Here is a 16,126-nt window from a genome sequence, read left to right on the forward strand (position 1 = left end):
AGAACAGGAGGACTTGTGGCACCTTAGAGAGTAACCAATTTATCTGAGCATAAGCTTTCGTGAGCTACAGCTCACTTCATCGGATGCACTGAATGCGTCCCATGAAGTGAGCTGTAGCTCACGAAAGCTTATGCTCATATAAATTGGTTAGTCTCTAAGGTGCCACAAGTCCTCCTTTTCTTTTTGCTAATAAGCTTGTGCAACCTCTGGCCTGCATCAGGTTCAGATCTATGACCTAGAAGTGGCAGACTCTTTGTCCTGTGAGCAGGTCCCCCTCCCCATTTCCATTCATGCGTTTGGTTCAGCACCTCATTATGATAAAGTGTAAATTAACAAATTATAACGCACACAGTTTTGAGCCCTGAAATACTCCTTTTTGAGGAATAAAATAGCCATGGAATGTTTTTGATCTTCCTTACTGTAAGAGTTGGGAGCATTTGAGGGTGATGATGAAGGTTCCTGGCCAGAAGTGCGGGGGGCGCAACAAATTTTTGGAACATAACACACGAAACATCTTTCTCTAATGCCTTCAACACTGTGTTGTTTCTTTAAACATAGGGGAAATAGTTGGAGTTGGCAGCTGCTTTCAGGCAGCTCTTGCGCATGGTTACACCAAGCAATCACTCGCTCAATGCCCTTTTGACTTGTGGTCCTCGTAGGACTACAGTGTTTAAAATGCCTAGACACTGAAAGTTTTGTGGACGGAAGACTTCAGTTTCTAGAGCCATAAGCGTGACATCTTTCACCAGCACCAAGTTTGCTTAGAAAAGTAGGATCTAATACTGCAGAAATAAGTTCTTAAACAACCTTATTAATTTCAGGCCATGCAAAAGATGCTCTTAGTCTTGCTCAGCTGCAGGAACAGACATTGCAAATGGAGCAGCAGTCCAAAATTAAGGTATGTTGAGCCTCAGGATCAAATTCGTGCCTGCTGCAGCTCTGCTGACTTCATTGGATGGATTTTGGCCCTCATTGTCTAACGATCTGCCTTGGCTATTTTTGATTTCTTCTTGCACAGAGGAGTTCACTTTTAGTACACTGCCTTTCCCTGCATTTTCATTACTTCATTTAATTTATAAAAAAGAGTCTGGAAATGCAGCATTGCAGCCGGACTAATTTCTGCTCTTTTACAGGGTTTATGTCCGTGCTAAGAACTTGTGGTATTTTGTGGTTCGTATTGGTATTGTAGCTCCCAGAATATCCTTTGTCCACAACGGCAATACATTTGTTTCTTTTCCCAGTACCTAATTTGTGGTGTCTGAGCCTCTAATATAGCACGGTAGGTGTACGTAGCACTTTGCAAAACACAAAATCAGATATGATCCCTGGTCTTAAGAATTGCATTACCCCGCTGAGGAACCGAAACCTATTAGAAACCTATTTTGAAGAATATGATTATCATTTGTAGCCCTCTGGAGGCTTTTGTGTTGTGTTGATGTATGCTGGCCCATTTCTCATAGGAATACGAGGCAGCCATTGAACAGCTGAAGAACGAACAGATCCGGGTACAAGCAGATGAGAGAAGAAAGACACTAAGTGAAGAAACCAGACAGCATCAAGCGGTAAGGAAGCTTGGGGAAACTAGCAGACATGATGGCTGGCTTGTTGTGCTGGCTGGAATGGGAAACACACCATGAGAGGCTTATTCAGTTACACCAGCTATTCTCCACCTGGGGGTTGCAGTCCCTAAGGGGAGGTCATCCCCAGTTGAATCTGCCTCATTCCCCAGCTCTGGTGTTCCGTTGACGCTGGTTTGCATAGCTGCTTGTAACAGACCCTCAGACACCCTAAAGAATCCAGTAATTGGACCAGTTCCTTGGCTCTGCCTTTGAATTGTCTTTAAGTGCTGCAGGGAATTGGTATAAAACATTCTAGGATGCATCCTTGCTTACAGGTATCAGCCATGATATGAAAAAAATTGAAAACTTCTGGCTTACCCAGCATGTCTCTTGGCTACACAATGAAATGCATCCTAAATTACTTGGAGTGCAATCTCAGATTGCCTCTAATTTTCCCTGTTTCTCTTAAGTCTTCTGGAATCTAACCCTTTGGAAAGAGATCTCTGTCAAATTCTGGGTTAAGATGGTAATTTCCTAACTATTTTTCTTTTTATGAGCTGGCTTTTGAGCAGCTTTTTGATGGGGTGTATCAGTGGGTTCTAACAGCTCTTGGGACAGTAATGCTAAAATTGGGGAAACGCAGTTCAGCTTTCATTCTTATTGCTGACAAACTGGTTTTTAAGGTTCAACGTCCTTGCCATTTGTCACGAGCCCTAATTTTATATGTATCAACCCCCTCTGCCCTACGTCTTCAGCCAGCAGAGCTGTTTTGGCACTGGTCTAGGACTGATTGTCTAACACATGGACAGTGTTCTATTTCAAATGCTGATCTCTCTTGCTTCTTATACTCAAGTCTTGTTTGCTGATTAGAGCAGGGTTTTTATTGCATTTCCTCTTTTCTTTTTGAAGAGGGCCCAATATCAGGACAAACTGGCAAGACAGCGCTATGAAGAGCAGCTGCGACAGCAGGTAAGATGTTCCATCTTCTAAAACTGCTGAGAGCTTAGCCAATCTGCGTTAACTTCACTAGGAGCAATGATGCTAAATTATGCTCCACCCTCATGACCCAGTGACTGATGCTATGCACCGCTGTGATGGGAGGGCTTAGATTTTTTTGCACAGCCTCAGGTTTACTACATTCCAAGCCTAGCAGGTCTGATGCAAAAGCAACTGACAGCAAATAGGATAAAGGTGCAAGAAGTAGCTGGGAGAACATGAGATCGTGCGTTTTTGGAGGAAGAACATATTTAATTCTTAAGTATTTTTTTTTCCAGAGCATTTGTAATGTTTAGGTCTGCATGTGTATTAGGTTGATTGGTGATCTTAAAACAGCTAGTGTGTGTGAAAACTACAGTTTTCCATCTTCCTGTTTTGCCTTTTCTCCCAACCTAATTCATCTTCTGATGTGATCTCTTCTTCTTAGCAACTCCTTAATGAAGAAAACTTGAGGAAGCAGGAGGAATCTGTGCAGAAGCAGGAAGCAATGAGGCGAGGTAATGTCATATTTCAGTTTCCCCTTTTGGTTGGGGATTAAGTGGTTATTCAGAACAACCTCTGAACTGTATTTGGAGTGCTAGTACATACTGGCTGGTAGGCTATTAGAGGGCTCATAATGCAGGATCTGCAAGCAGCAGCTAAATCACAGCTGGTTTTAGGGTTTGTCTGCACCGGGGGGCAAACTTTTTGGCTCAAAGGCCACATCTGGGTATGGAAGTTGTATGGCAGGCTGTGAATGTTCACAACTAGGGATTGGGGTGTGGGCTCTGGAATGGGGCCAGAAATGAGGAGTTCAGGGTGTGGGAGTGTGCTCCAGGCTGGGACCGAGGGGTTCGGAGAGCAGGAGGGGGGATCTGGGCAGGGGGTTGGCGAGCAGGAGGGGGGTCAGGAGTGCAGGCTCTGGGCGGCATTTACCTCAAGCAGCTCCCAGAAGCAGTGCAATGTCCCCCCTCTGACTCCTACGTGGAGGCATGGCCAGGCCGTTCTGTTTGCTGCTGTGTCCGTAGGCACTGCCCCTTCAGCTCCCATTGGCCATGTGCAGAGCCCCCTGGCTACCCCTACGCATAGGAGCCGGAGCTGGGACATGCCACTGCTTCCAGGAGCCACGCAGTGTGGGGCAAGCCCCAGACCCCGCTCCCTGGCTGGAGCTCGAGGGCCAGATGTGGCCCCCACACTGTAGTTTGCCCACCCCTGGTCTACAAGAACATTTAGTTCACGGCAAGCCAGGACGTGAATCTACCCTCACTAGCCTGCTGCAGACTAACTGTCCTTGTGGACCCTGCTGACACACATTAACAGTTCCCTCGTACACTTTGATCTACTCTGTTCCAAAGCAGAGTAGATCAAAGTGCATTATGGAACTGTTAGGGCATGTGGGCAGTGTCCACACAGACAGACAGTGCAGGGTAGATTTAAACCCCAGCTTACTGTGTACTGTGTATTCTTGTAGACCTCTTGGAGTTGCTGGTGCCTGTAGCTCATTTCTGGGAAAGGCTAAACTTCTATAGAGAGCCTTTGTTTAAATAAAAGTACTCGAGTGTGGCCTCCAGTGGCTGAACACTGCAATACACCAACCTTTCTTGGTCTAATAATACTGTAGGTAATGCAGCACTCCTGCATTTCCTGCCCTCAGGATTTTATCAGGAACCATTAGAATCAATCGGGTGTTTGGCTAGGACTTCTCTAGAGCATTAACACTTGAAATCCAGTGTCGATTTTAAGTATCTTGTTAGCCTGTCCTGTTTGTGACCTGGCTTTTTCTGTAGGCACGTAGAAATTAGAAGTGGAAAAGATCTGTGAAGTCATCCAGTTCCTTCTGCTGCAGACAAGCACAGTACTGTCCCCTCTAATGCATCCTCTAGTGTTTGTCTCTAATTTTAAGTATTTCAAATGCTGGGCCTTGTTGGGAGATTGTTCCATAGTTAGGCTAGGCAGGATTTGATTTAAATTGATAACTGTTGCCATGTAAATTTCAGCTGACACGCTGAAATCAACGAAAAAAAATATCAATTGGTGACAGTTGTTGGGAGTGCAGCCTCCCACTGGCCTCCCCCGGGCGCCTGCAGGGATTGGATGTCAGTGGCCCAGCAGCAGGTCAGAGATCCCTCTGCAGCACCACTGGCACTGGCTGTGTCCTCACTCCTATGACAGCAGATCGGCAGAGGGCTCCCAGCTGGGGACAGAGCCATTCAGCACCATGGTGGCCTCCCCCCGCGAGCAGGGCTTGTCGTCCTCAGAGTCCTGGCTGGGGTCTCTGCTCCACCCTCGCAGGACCACAGCCTTCCTGCACCTTGTGCCTGGGTGTCTTGGGCTCCTCTACTGTGCATGGAGCCTCTGCAGCCTCGCTATCAGCGCTGCCCTAAAAAACCCTCAACCCTACAACCCTTAATTTCCAGCAACTAGCAATAATTAAAAATTGATTATTAAAAATAAAAATGGATATAGAATTTTGGAATTGGAAAAAAATAAAAATGGAGTTCTACCTACCCTGTCCATAATCTAGTACATTTCACTCCTGGGGTATGTTTTTCCTTTAACTCCGCCTACATGGACCTTTCACTTTCATCCCATTACTCCTAGTTGCACATCCTGGGCGTGTACATTCTTAGGTTTGTTACCATCTCCCCCTTGACCTTGTGCAGCCAATCTCTACCAGTCTGTATTCAGGGTGAGTGTGACATCAGAGAAAAGAATAAGAAAACTGATTATTTTTGTTGCTCTTCTCTGAACAAATGTATTCACTGTATTCTCTTGGTAACGTGTTCCCAGAATGGAATGATAATTCTTGGTGCACTCCTGCTTAAATATTACAGAGATGACCATCTCCTTGTTCTTAGAGGGAAGATTCCTAGACTTAGCTTTCATGCTGTTGTATTGATTTGCTTCCTTTTGTGGGCAGGCTGGTGTTCACTGAAATCTGTTGTCAGGTCACACGCATCTGACATGTAGCAGAGCTGGGTTTACCCCTCTTCCAAAAGCTGGGTTTTGGGATAAAGCCCAGAGTAAAATCCCACCCCCTTGTTTCTTTTAAAGCCACTGTGGAGCGGGAGATGGAGCTGCGGCACAAGAATGAGATGCTGCGTATTGAAGCGGAAGTGCGAGCCCGCGCAAAGGCTGAGCGTGAGAACGCAGATCTCATTCGGGAGCAGATCCGCCTGAAAGCTGCTGAGCATCGCCAGACGGTGTTAGATTCCCTCAAGTACGTGCAAACCAGCTGAGGGGAGTTGGTCACCTTGCTACTGCTTCACACCACCCTCGTCAAATGGGCTGTATAAAAAACCTTGGGGTTTGGTTGCGTTTGGTTTTTTTTTGTTTTTTTGGCACAAGTTTAAAGGGAAAGATTGTTATTGCTGGTGTTCCTTCATTTTCTGTCCCAGGGTAGCATATTAAAAACTGCTGTTTCCCTATCTCTAGGTGTGATTAGGGTGTATAGTGTAGTGGAAAGGAGAACTATTGTCTAGTGGTTAGTCATGTTTTGGGTGCCAGGATACTTGCATTCTAGTCTGAGTTCTCTAACAGACCACATGACCTTAACCTGATCATTTTGGGGGGAAATCCTCTCTCTGTGAAAATCTTTGGCAACACTCTCATTGGCTCCAGTGAAAAGAGGTTTCACCCTTAATCTCTGAGACAGTTTCCCCACCTACAAAACAAACGTAAAATTTACCTACCTCACAAGGGTATTGTCAGCTTTAATTCACTGACTGTTATGAAATCCTTTAGGATTCTTGGCTGGAAGGTATCTAGAATGGCTAAGTAACCATGACATTTTATTATCATTCAACTCTAATGAAGTGAGTAAAAAATAAACATATTAGCTTTGGTCCAGAAGCTCTTCTGGATTTAATCCCATATACACCAGACGATTATAAATATATTTGCCCTGTATGTTTGGGTTCCTGGGTGAGCTCTGTTAGCTTTGACTGGTTCTGAAGAAAGTCATCAGGGAAACTGGAGTAATCTTGTAAGCTGCTTGCAATTCTGTCCTTCAAACTTAAAATCCTTTCCCCTTTCCTGCCTCTACTCCAATGTCTCTGCTTACACTGCTGCTCTCTTTCCGCAGGACAGCGGGTACATTGTTTGGAGAAGGATTTCGTGCCTTTGTAACAGACTGGGATAAAGTTACAGCCACGGTAAGCTGTGGACATATCTTTTGGAAGATAGACAACAGTTATTTGCAAACCTGAATTTGTATTTTTTTTTCTCCTTGTCCCTGGTAATGTTAAAAATTCTGGGTTAGAAACTAAGAGCTGACTATCCGAGAAAGACACCATCAACTCAAAAGCATACTTAAGTCTGCCTCCAATTAACATGCAAGGTTATAATTATTACAAGAGTAGACAAAAATGAAAACTTCTCCCATTTACTTTGTGCATGTTACAGCACTTTATGTACTCTGTTTCTCCTGTATTCAGTTTCCCCTGCCCGTTGGTTTTTTGTGGGTCTTTCATCCAGCAACAGCAGAGAGGATAAATTATTTTAAAAATGAGACTGTCTTTAAACCAAGAAGCTGACAAGAGTGTCACAAGGACAAGTAGAACATCTGATATTACTAACTCACTTTCTGAAATTGACTAGATTACAGTGACTTTTTTGTTAGCTTTTTCATCAGTAGTAGACAACACTGACAGTTCCATCTTTCAGTAAATACACAATCCTCGTTGGAATCACAGATATCTCTACTTATTTTGCTCCTTTTATTTTGTTTGGCCGAACATTGCAATTCATTTAATAGTGTTGATTAAGAACTCCAGTGCATTCTTCCTGTTCGGTTCTCATATTTAGGAAAGAGAAGAGCTTGTCTTGGTGTCTTGTCGGTGGCACTGTAATAAAATTGGAAGTGGCTCTTCAGGGTGGGATGGAAAGAGTATCATAAATGCATTAAGGTGTACTTGCAAAGAGGGGGAACAAGTTGAGCTTATGCCCTCTTTACTCTAGGTTGGACAACAAAGCTCCAAAAGGGGGTTTTGGAGTGAAGGAAGTTTCTGTTTGTTTTTTAATGTTCAAAATATAGGCCAGGTCTAGCCTGGAAAATTAAGATGACAGAGGTGGATACTGCCCTCTTCTGGCTGTCAATGACTTGAACAACAGGGCTTCCTCCTTCAACCAGATCTGTGTTCAGAATCATTCTGATTCAACCTAAACGTCTTTTCCTTCATTTTCTTCCCCTTAACTGAGGTTCATTCAGCACTTTGGAGGGGTAATCAGCATATATATATAATATACCAAGAATTGATCACTAGAGGCGCAGTGGGTCTTACCATTTGAGCTGCGGGTGAGAGTCATGAGAAGCTTTCTGGGTAACTAAGCAGTTTATTAAGAAGGGTTTCCTTCCTGTGCATTGTACAGTATAAATACAAATTATGCCGTCAATCACCTGCTAACGGTTAAACTTTCTCTCTTCTCCTTATCTTGGTTCCATTATTTTTACCAACTTCCTCTTATGAAAAAATACATAATTTTGCACTGCCCTCTAGGTTTGTTCTGCCTGCTTCTCACCTCTGCCTGTTGGTTTTATAAAGCCAGGTGTGAAACTGAATAGTGGTCTAATCCAAAAACCTACGTGAGTCTTTGGATCAGGACCCACAGACCCAGTTGGGTATGTGTCTAACACTCACTGGAGAATATTATGGGAAGCCTTGGCTTTTACAATTGAGGATTTTTTGGCTTTTCCTCACCATGTATTTTTGATTCTGAAAAACAAACTCTTCTATTAAACCACACTGTATATCCAGCAAGACTCAGGTGAATTATAACGCAGTACAGGCATCAAAAGAAATCAGCAGGAACTCTGCTCCCTTAGACACTAGTGAGACCAGGGCTTCCACCTGTTTGCATTGTTGCACCTTATGTGTGCACTTGGTATCTAGCAATCCAGACTCTTGAGCAAGAGCTTGAGGATGGAATTTACACGGTGAAGTGTGCAACCAGGTTTTGGTGGCTTTCTGAACAGATCTGGATAATCAGCATTTCGTTGCTACAGCAACTTGATTGGATCTGAACATGTTGCTGTCATCTGCAACCGTTCGCTGGGGCAGAAGAAAGTTCTAATGTTAGGCTGTAAGCACCCGCTTTGATTCGCCAAAGGCGAATCAGAAAAACTTAATTTAGAGGGGGAAAAGCTTAACAAAAGAGACATTTGATTTTTATTTTCCCAGTCTAGTCTGCTGGCAGCACAGCTGCTATTGCACGTTACTTCAGTCCCTACAGTACATAGGCCTAGTTATACATTTGTAACACTAGGTGGCATTACTGACAATGGTAGAGAACCACCTAAATGCAGTAATGTTTACTCATAAGTAGCTTTATGAGAGCGGTGCTGTTGGCAGAACAATACTGAAGTGTCACGGTTTCCACTGTAGTGCAGTCTAATTGCTGTGGCTTTATTACTTTGCTGTTGGGAGGAGAAAAGCTCTAGGTTTAAAATTGGTAATGAACTCTCAGCCAGGGGATGAACTTTTTTCTTTAAATCTTTGCCCTAGGATTTAACAGTTTCAGATGTTCTTTAATTTTAAAAATAAAAGGAACACTTGCGGCTTTTTTTGATCTAGCACTCGAGTCATGCTGGAAACATAAGGACGTGCGTGATGCTCTGGTCATCTCAGCAGTTTTCTGTGTATTGGTGTATTTCCGTCTAACGCTACATGGCACCGCAGACCCACCCTCTTTAGACCCTGGGCTGCAAATCTGCAGAGAAATGTTTAAGAAGCTGTATGTTTCTGCAGGGAAATTTTACCAAGCAGGTTGGGTTCATTCCTGCCTGGTTGTATGACACACATCGCTGCTGCTTATCTGGGAAAGTCATCTGCGATTTACACAATAGCTGAACTTTCAAGAGCAGTGCTGATGTATTCAGTGCACCAGAAAGCAGGATTGAGCCCTTGATGTTGCATGCATGAAACCTGCATTGTGCAGCTTATTGTGTAAGGCATCTGCATGCTAAAGTTCCCAAGGACATTGAGACTAAGTCCTTAGTATATCTGTTCAAATGAATGACTAGGTGAAGCCGTTTTCCTATGAATATTACCCTTATGCCTGCCATGCAGAGGTAATTTACACACAAAATAAATCCCAAGTTAATGTTCCTTACTTTTTCTGCTGTGCCTAAATATTGCAGCATGCCTGATATACGTAGTAGCTTCAATAAATGAGCTTGCAGTTTCTGCAATTTCAAGAAAAAGCTGCTAGGAGCTGGTCTAAAGACATTTGAAATTGATGGAAAGATTCCTATTTACTTCAGTGAGGTTTGGCTCAGTCCTGAAGCATTTAGCAGAGTTCCTTTGCCAAGTTTGTTGGCATTAGCATTAAAAGGACCCTTTCAGACTAACAGTCTTGTAAGATGCTGTTTGCTATGGTGACAATTACTTTGTCAAAGCAGAAATAATTTTAGAAGCTGAATTAATCATCAGCCATTGGTTCTGTTTACTCTTCGCATTTTACTCCGTTTGCACTGTAAGATGAGAGAGGTCAGTGTCTCTCTCTGTCTCCTGCACTAGCACCAAGTTGTCACGCTTGGGGTTACATCGCCATCCGGGGGGGTGGTTAAATCCAGAAAAATAGTTTTTCACTGAAATCTTTAAAAATTGTGTGAACAGTTAATATTAAAGCACAATCATAAAACCCCTTTACTCTTAGGATTTTGGCTCTAACTTACCCAAACACTGCTTTAAGCCTGGTTTGTGTGTTTTAATGCCTTGTGAATGCTGTGAAAAACTCACATTGGACACTTTTCCCTTACCCAGCATCTTGTCTAATGCATATTGCTTTGTATTAGTTAAGGTCTGCAAGATACCAGCATTTAGATGCTGTATCTGAGGTCCAGCTACTGAGGCCCTATTAGGTTTGGCTGAAAACTTGCTGTTGTATGTTTACCTACCTGTGTTTTTTTCCTGTTTTCAAAATGTGATACATATTTATAAGGGATACTGATGTATAAACTATACCAGTGTTCTGCTTTAGGCAGAGGTACAATTTTATGTTAACTCACCCGTTAGATGGGACAGCTGTCCATCAAACATTCTTCCCTACCCAGCCTGTCAGGCCTCCGCTCTCCTCTACTTTGTCCTCTTTATCTAGCTAGCACAGGTAACAATAGCCGCGTAGATGGGGCGGTATGGACAACCAGTGTACAACATAAGAACGGCCCTACTGGGTCAGACCAAAGGTCTGTCTAGCCCAGTATCCTGTCTTCCGCCAGTGGCCAGTGCCAGATGCCCCCGAGGGAATGAACAGAACAGGGAATTGTCAAGTGATCCATCCCCTGTCGCTCGTTCCCAGCTTCCCAAGTCAGCGGGGATCCTGGGTACATACTTGGGTTGCTGGCCCATGTTGAAGCCCATGCTGCCACATCTACACTGCTATTGTTACCAGTGTTTGCTAGATGGGCATGCCTGCCCGTGCTACGGTCACACCTTCACATGCAGTGTAGACATACCCTTCTTCTTTCCTATGGCAAGAGTGGAACAGTGAAAGCGATGGCATCGTAAGGTCTCTTATCCATCCCAGAGCAGAGGGGGTAGCCATGTGGCTAGCCACGACACCTCCAGGATGAGCATGGATTGGGCAGTCATCCATGATGTGTCCAAAAGTTGGCACCATTCCGCAGTCACAGTCAGGCGATTTCCTCGCTTTCCATCTATGGAGTAAGTATGCGCATCCTCCACGTCAGGTGCGGAGTTGTCCATATGCTCTGCGGGGAGGAGAAGCCCGACACTTGCACAGTTGGGTTGTCAATTCTATTTTTGTTTGGTATCTCAGCCCAGGTTTCAGACCATCTTCTGCGAATATCCTTATCTTCCACAAGGAGGCCTGTGGCGTGAGACCAGAAGGGTTTACTTGATTTTAGTCAGTGGCAATGGGAGTGTTTTAGGTCAGTGGTTCTCAGCCAGAGCCCCCTGGGGGTCTGCGAGCAGGCTTCAGGGGGGCCGCCAAGCAGGGCAAGCACTAGACTCACTGGGGCCTAGGGCAGAAGGCTGAAGCCCCACCACCTGGGGCTGAAGCCTGAGCAAAGTATCTTTGTGGCCTGGGGCCCCAGGCAGTTGCCCTGCTTGCTACCCCTTAACGTTGGCCCTGGCTTTTATATGCAGAAAACCAGTTATTGTGGCACAGGAGTTTTTATAGCATGTTGTGGGGAGGGGGGCGCTTAGAAAGAAAGGCTGAGACCCCCCCTGTTTTAGATCATGGTGGAGCGGCAGTGTGGTACTTGCCATGATCTCTATGTACTCTAATTGGTAGACATACACTAATGGTCATTGAACTCTGCCTCTGTAGCACTGAGTTCCAGAGGCAAGAGCTCTACATTCCTTCCCCCTGCTCCAAAGTGCAAGTTTTCTGGGTTACTGAATTCTTACTGTATCCAGTGGCCACATGGAGCGAGTCGAGTCACTGACCTAGTTCCATAATGAACTGAAAAGACATTGGTAACCCACTTTCCTGCCTGGCTACTCGCTAGCACAGGAGCAGGCAGGATGCTGGATGAAGATACTGCCTCCCTTCTCATTTCTTTCTAGGGGAGTAGGCTCTGCCCTCTAGGGAGTCTCAGCGACTCTGGGAATAACAGGAGATGCAGCACGAAAGCTGATTTTAATTTGCTATTTTAAGCTACAGCTTTTTAAGGCCGCTGCGAGACATTCTACATTCTCCCTCCGAGCGCTGATGTCCTGCTTCCCTTACACTCCTTATTCCCCCTGCTTGCTGTCAAGATCTTGTGTGTGTGCCACCATTCCTCTAGCTGAAGATGACTGGGTGGGGCTCTCATTGCGGCCACTCCTAAACTGTCCAGAGAGGTCGCTATAGAGGACCCCATGGGGATGTGCTCAGTCCCAAAGCCTGGAAGCAAGTCAAGACTTAACCATCTCTGAAGATATTCTTGTTTCCATTACAATAACAGAGACTGTAAGCTTCCCATCTTACTGCTGTGTACTGGTCTTGCTGTCACTTTAGTAAATGCAGTGTCAGGGCTGGGTCAGGAAGCCCTGCTTTTTCTCCGATGCAGCTATGCAGAATGATGCTCAACCATTTTACTTTCTCCCTGGAAGTCCTGGTGGCAGCATACAGCAGTGTTAATAGCGCAGCTTTAGCACAAAGCCATTGGGTGATATGTATAGGGGACACTTTCCATTTATTTGGGAACTGGTGGAGGAGTCCGGAAGGACTCGAGCCCCCAGATTCTTCTGTTCAGAGCCCCTCTCAGCCCTCCACCCGTCCCACCCCCCCCAAGCCCCTGTGTGGTCCTGTGTATGTTTATTGATGCTGAGGATTTTGCTCATGCTAAAGTTGACCTTGAAATAAAATCGGTGGCGTCACCTGTTGAAGAAATTCCTACTTAACATTTGTTACGACCTTTTGAATGAATTTTTACAGAAACTTTTTTGAGGCCATATTTTCCTTTCCATCACAGAGCCGCAAGCCTGTCAAGCGCTTGAAGCCCCGTTGCATTTGCTGGAATAAATTGTGGCTTAAAGCTGCACTGTGCCATTTACACAGCATGAATGCAGGGCAGCCTGTTCCTGTTGCCATGAAGTTTCCTCTTTAGAATGTTACAAACTGAGCAACACATCCCGATTTGTAATTTTGAGAAGATATTTTTAGTAGCCCAGCTTGTTAAAATGGACACCTTGCTTGAAAGCCATTTCCACCGTCTGTTCCTCCCTCCAGTTTTATACATAGAGGCTCCTGCGTGGGCTTGTACAAAGAGGACATTGCACGGCCACCCCAGTGAAAGGGAGACCTGCTTTGAGTGAATCCCTTTGTAGAAAGTAGGCTGTACCTGGGGCATCTGGAACCTGCAGATCATTTTTAAACTTACTGTCTGGTGCTTTCAGCGCCACAAATTCCTGATCCAGATACCTCTGCTTAGTTACAGCCTTTGTACAAAATGACAAGCTCTTATGTTGTGAACTTGGAGTTTTAAGCTAAACTTTGTATTTCCTCTCAAGCACTCACACCTGTATTTTCTGCCTCTTGGAAATCTAGGGGAGCAGGATTTGGGGAGTCGGGGTGGGTTAGGTTAATTCTCTCTCCCATCTTCTATCTCGGTTTCCCTGACCTAACCCTATGTTCACAGGCCTACTGGCTACCTGCCCCCTCCTTATGTGCAATCCCAATGGTTCTACTCAGCTGATCGATGCAGGGTATTGTCAGAGAGGATCTCTGTTCTGGAATTCACTTTCCCTGCAGGTCCAAGAGAGCAAGACGCTTGTTTTTTGGGTTGTGTCACTTACTCAGGCCTTTGTGAAGCATTTGGATACCATGGTTGCAGAGACATTACAAGAACCTGAATAGAATTGGAGGGGTTGGATTAGTGAGTGGGAATGTGGGAGCCTGGACTAATGGTTTGAGATTTTTGTGGGTTTGTTTTTTTTTTTATTTTATCTGTCCATCCCAAAGCTGTGGTGGTGCATATCTTATATTGCAGGTGTGTAATAGTGAAATTCAAGTCTGATATCTCTCTGGCAGGTCTTCTTTTAATTTTTGCAGCCTATAATAGTGACTTAACCCAGTTCTGTGATACACTAATATTAATTGCCATATTTCAAAGAAGAAGATCTGTGCCCGAGGTCCCATGTTATGGTCTAGATATTGGTTGCGGGTGGAGTATCTTTACAGAGGGCTTGCTGGAAAAGGCAACGGGTTTTTTGCCTTCCCTTGTGGATTCCTTCCAACACCTCTATAAATTGAGATAAATTGAATGCTGAGGTCTTCCTGCTATCTTAGGAATCTGACGTTATTTTGAGCCCTCCAGGCCTATTACCGCACACTTAAAGTGAGTAAAATTAAATAGTGTTCATATTCTATTTGCCCTTGAGCCCTTGGTTTGACCTTGTCGTTCCCTTTGAGAGAAGTAGTGTGTTTGCTGGCTCTAAAAGCAATTGCTGCATCCTGCTTTTTTTTCCTCTAGCTGGAGCTGCTTTGGTTTGAATCACCAGCATCTGGCTGTAAGTTGAACGTTAAGCTAATTACTCTGTAAACTAATTGTGCTGTTGGGTTCTGGGGCACAGAGCTTAAGTTTTTTTTTTCTGGTGTGTTTTGCAGAACTGCCCTTTTCCGCCTGCCTATTCTCCAAACACCTTCCTTTTCAAAGTTAAAGCAGTAACCTTTTAAGAACATCAGAATGGTCTGACCCAGTATGGCCAATGTTCCATCTAGCCCAATATCTAGTCTTCCAGTAGTGGCCAGTGCCAGATGGTTCAGAGGGAATGAACAGAACAGGGCAATTTATTCAGTGATCCATACCCTGTCATCCAATCTCAGCTTCTGGCAGTCAGAGGTTTAGGGACACCCAGAGCATAGAGTTGCATCCCTGACCGTTGTGGCTAATAGCCATTGATGAACCTATCCTCCATGAACTTATTTAATTCTTTTTTGAACCCAATTATACTTTTGGCCTTCACAACATCCCCTGGTAATGAGTTCCATGGTTGACTGTGCGTTGTGTGAAGAAGTACTTCCTTATGTTTTAAACCTGCTGCCTGTTAATTTCAGTGGGTGACCCCTGGTTCGTGTGTTATGTGAAGGGGTAAATAACACTTCCTTATTCACTTTTTTTCTACACCATTCACAATTTTGTAGACCTCTGTCATATCCTCCCTTAGTTGTCTCTTTTCTAAGCTAAACAATCCCAGGCTTTGTAATCTCTTCTCATACGGAAGCTGCTCCATAGCCCTAAACCATTTTTGTTGCCCCTTTTCTGTAATTTTTCCAATTCTAACGTCTTTTCAGAGATGGGGCAACCAGAACTGCGTGTAGTAGTCCAGGTGTGGGTGTACCATGGATTTATATAGTGGCATTATGATATTTTCTGTCTTATTTTCTATCCCTTTCCTAATAGTTCTTAACATTGTTAGCTTTTTGTCTGCCACCGCGTGTTGAGCAGAAGTTTTCAGAGAACTATCCATGATGAATCCAAAATCTTTGAGTGGTAACAGCTAATTTAGACCCCATCATTTTGTATGTATAGTTTTGATTGTTTTCCAGCATGCATTACTTTGCACTACTCAGCACTGAATTTCATCTGCCATTTTGTTGCCCTGTCACCCAGTTTTGGGAGAAACTTTTGTAGCTCTTCGTCATCAGCATTGGACTTAACTGTCTTGAGTAATTTTGCATCATCTGCAAACTTTGCCGCATCACTGTTTACCCCTTTTCCAGATCATTTATGAATATGTTGAATAGCACTGGTCCAGTACAGATCCTTTACGGACCCTGCTATTTACCTCTCTCCATTGTGAAAACTGACAGTTTGTTCTTACCCTTTGTTTCCTATCTTTTAACCGGTTGCTGATCCATGAGAGGACATTCCCTCTTATCCCATGACTGTTTACTCTGCATAAGAGCCTTTGGTGAGGGATGTTGTCAGTCTTTATTAAAGTCTAAGTACACTGTATCCACTGGATCACCCTTGTCCACATCTTTTTTGACATCCTCAAGAATTCTGACAGTTAGTTAATGCATGATTTCCCTCTACAAAAGTCATGTTGACTCTTCCCCAACATATCGTGTTCAACTGTGAGTCTGATAATTCTCTTCTTAACTATAGTTTTAACCAGTTTGCTTGGTACTGAAGTTAAGCT

General features: G+C 44.3%; 1 protein-coding gene across 1 annotated transcript in view; it reads left to right on the forward strand.

Moving 5' to 3' along the window:
* Positions 1-16,126, forward strand: part of ATAD3A (ATPase family AAA domain containing 3A) — a 65,882-nt gene that overhangs the window by 854 nt on the left and 48,902 nt on the right. The window contains exons 2-7 of the mRNA XM_037881106.2: positions 822-898; positions 1,461-1,562; positions 2,469-2,528; positions 2,983-3,052; positions 5,589-5,754; positions 6,619-6,688. Coding sequence (XP_037737034.1) covers positions 822-898; positions 1,461-1,562; positions 2,469-2,528; positions 2,983-3,052; positions 5,589-5,754; positions 6,619-6,688 — 545 coding nt within the window. The remainder of the gene's footprint in view (positions 1-821; positions 899-1,460; positions 1,563-2,468; positions 2,529-2,982; positions 3,053-5,588; positions 5,755-6,618; positions 6,689-16,126) is intronic.

This window comes from Chelonia mydas, chromosome 18, assembly GCF_015237465.2.
Source record: "Chelonia mydas isolate rCheMyd1 chromosome 18, rCheMyd1.pri.v2, whole genome shotgun sequence".
Lineage (NCBI taxonomy): Eukaryota > Metazoa > Chordata > Testudines > Cheloniidae > Chelonia > Chelonia mydas.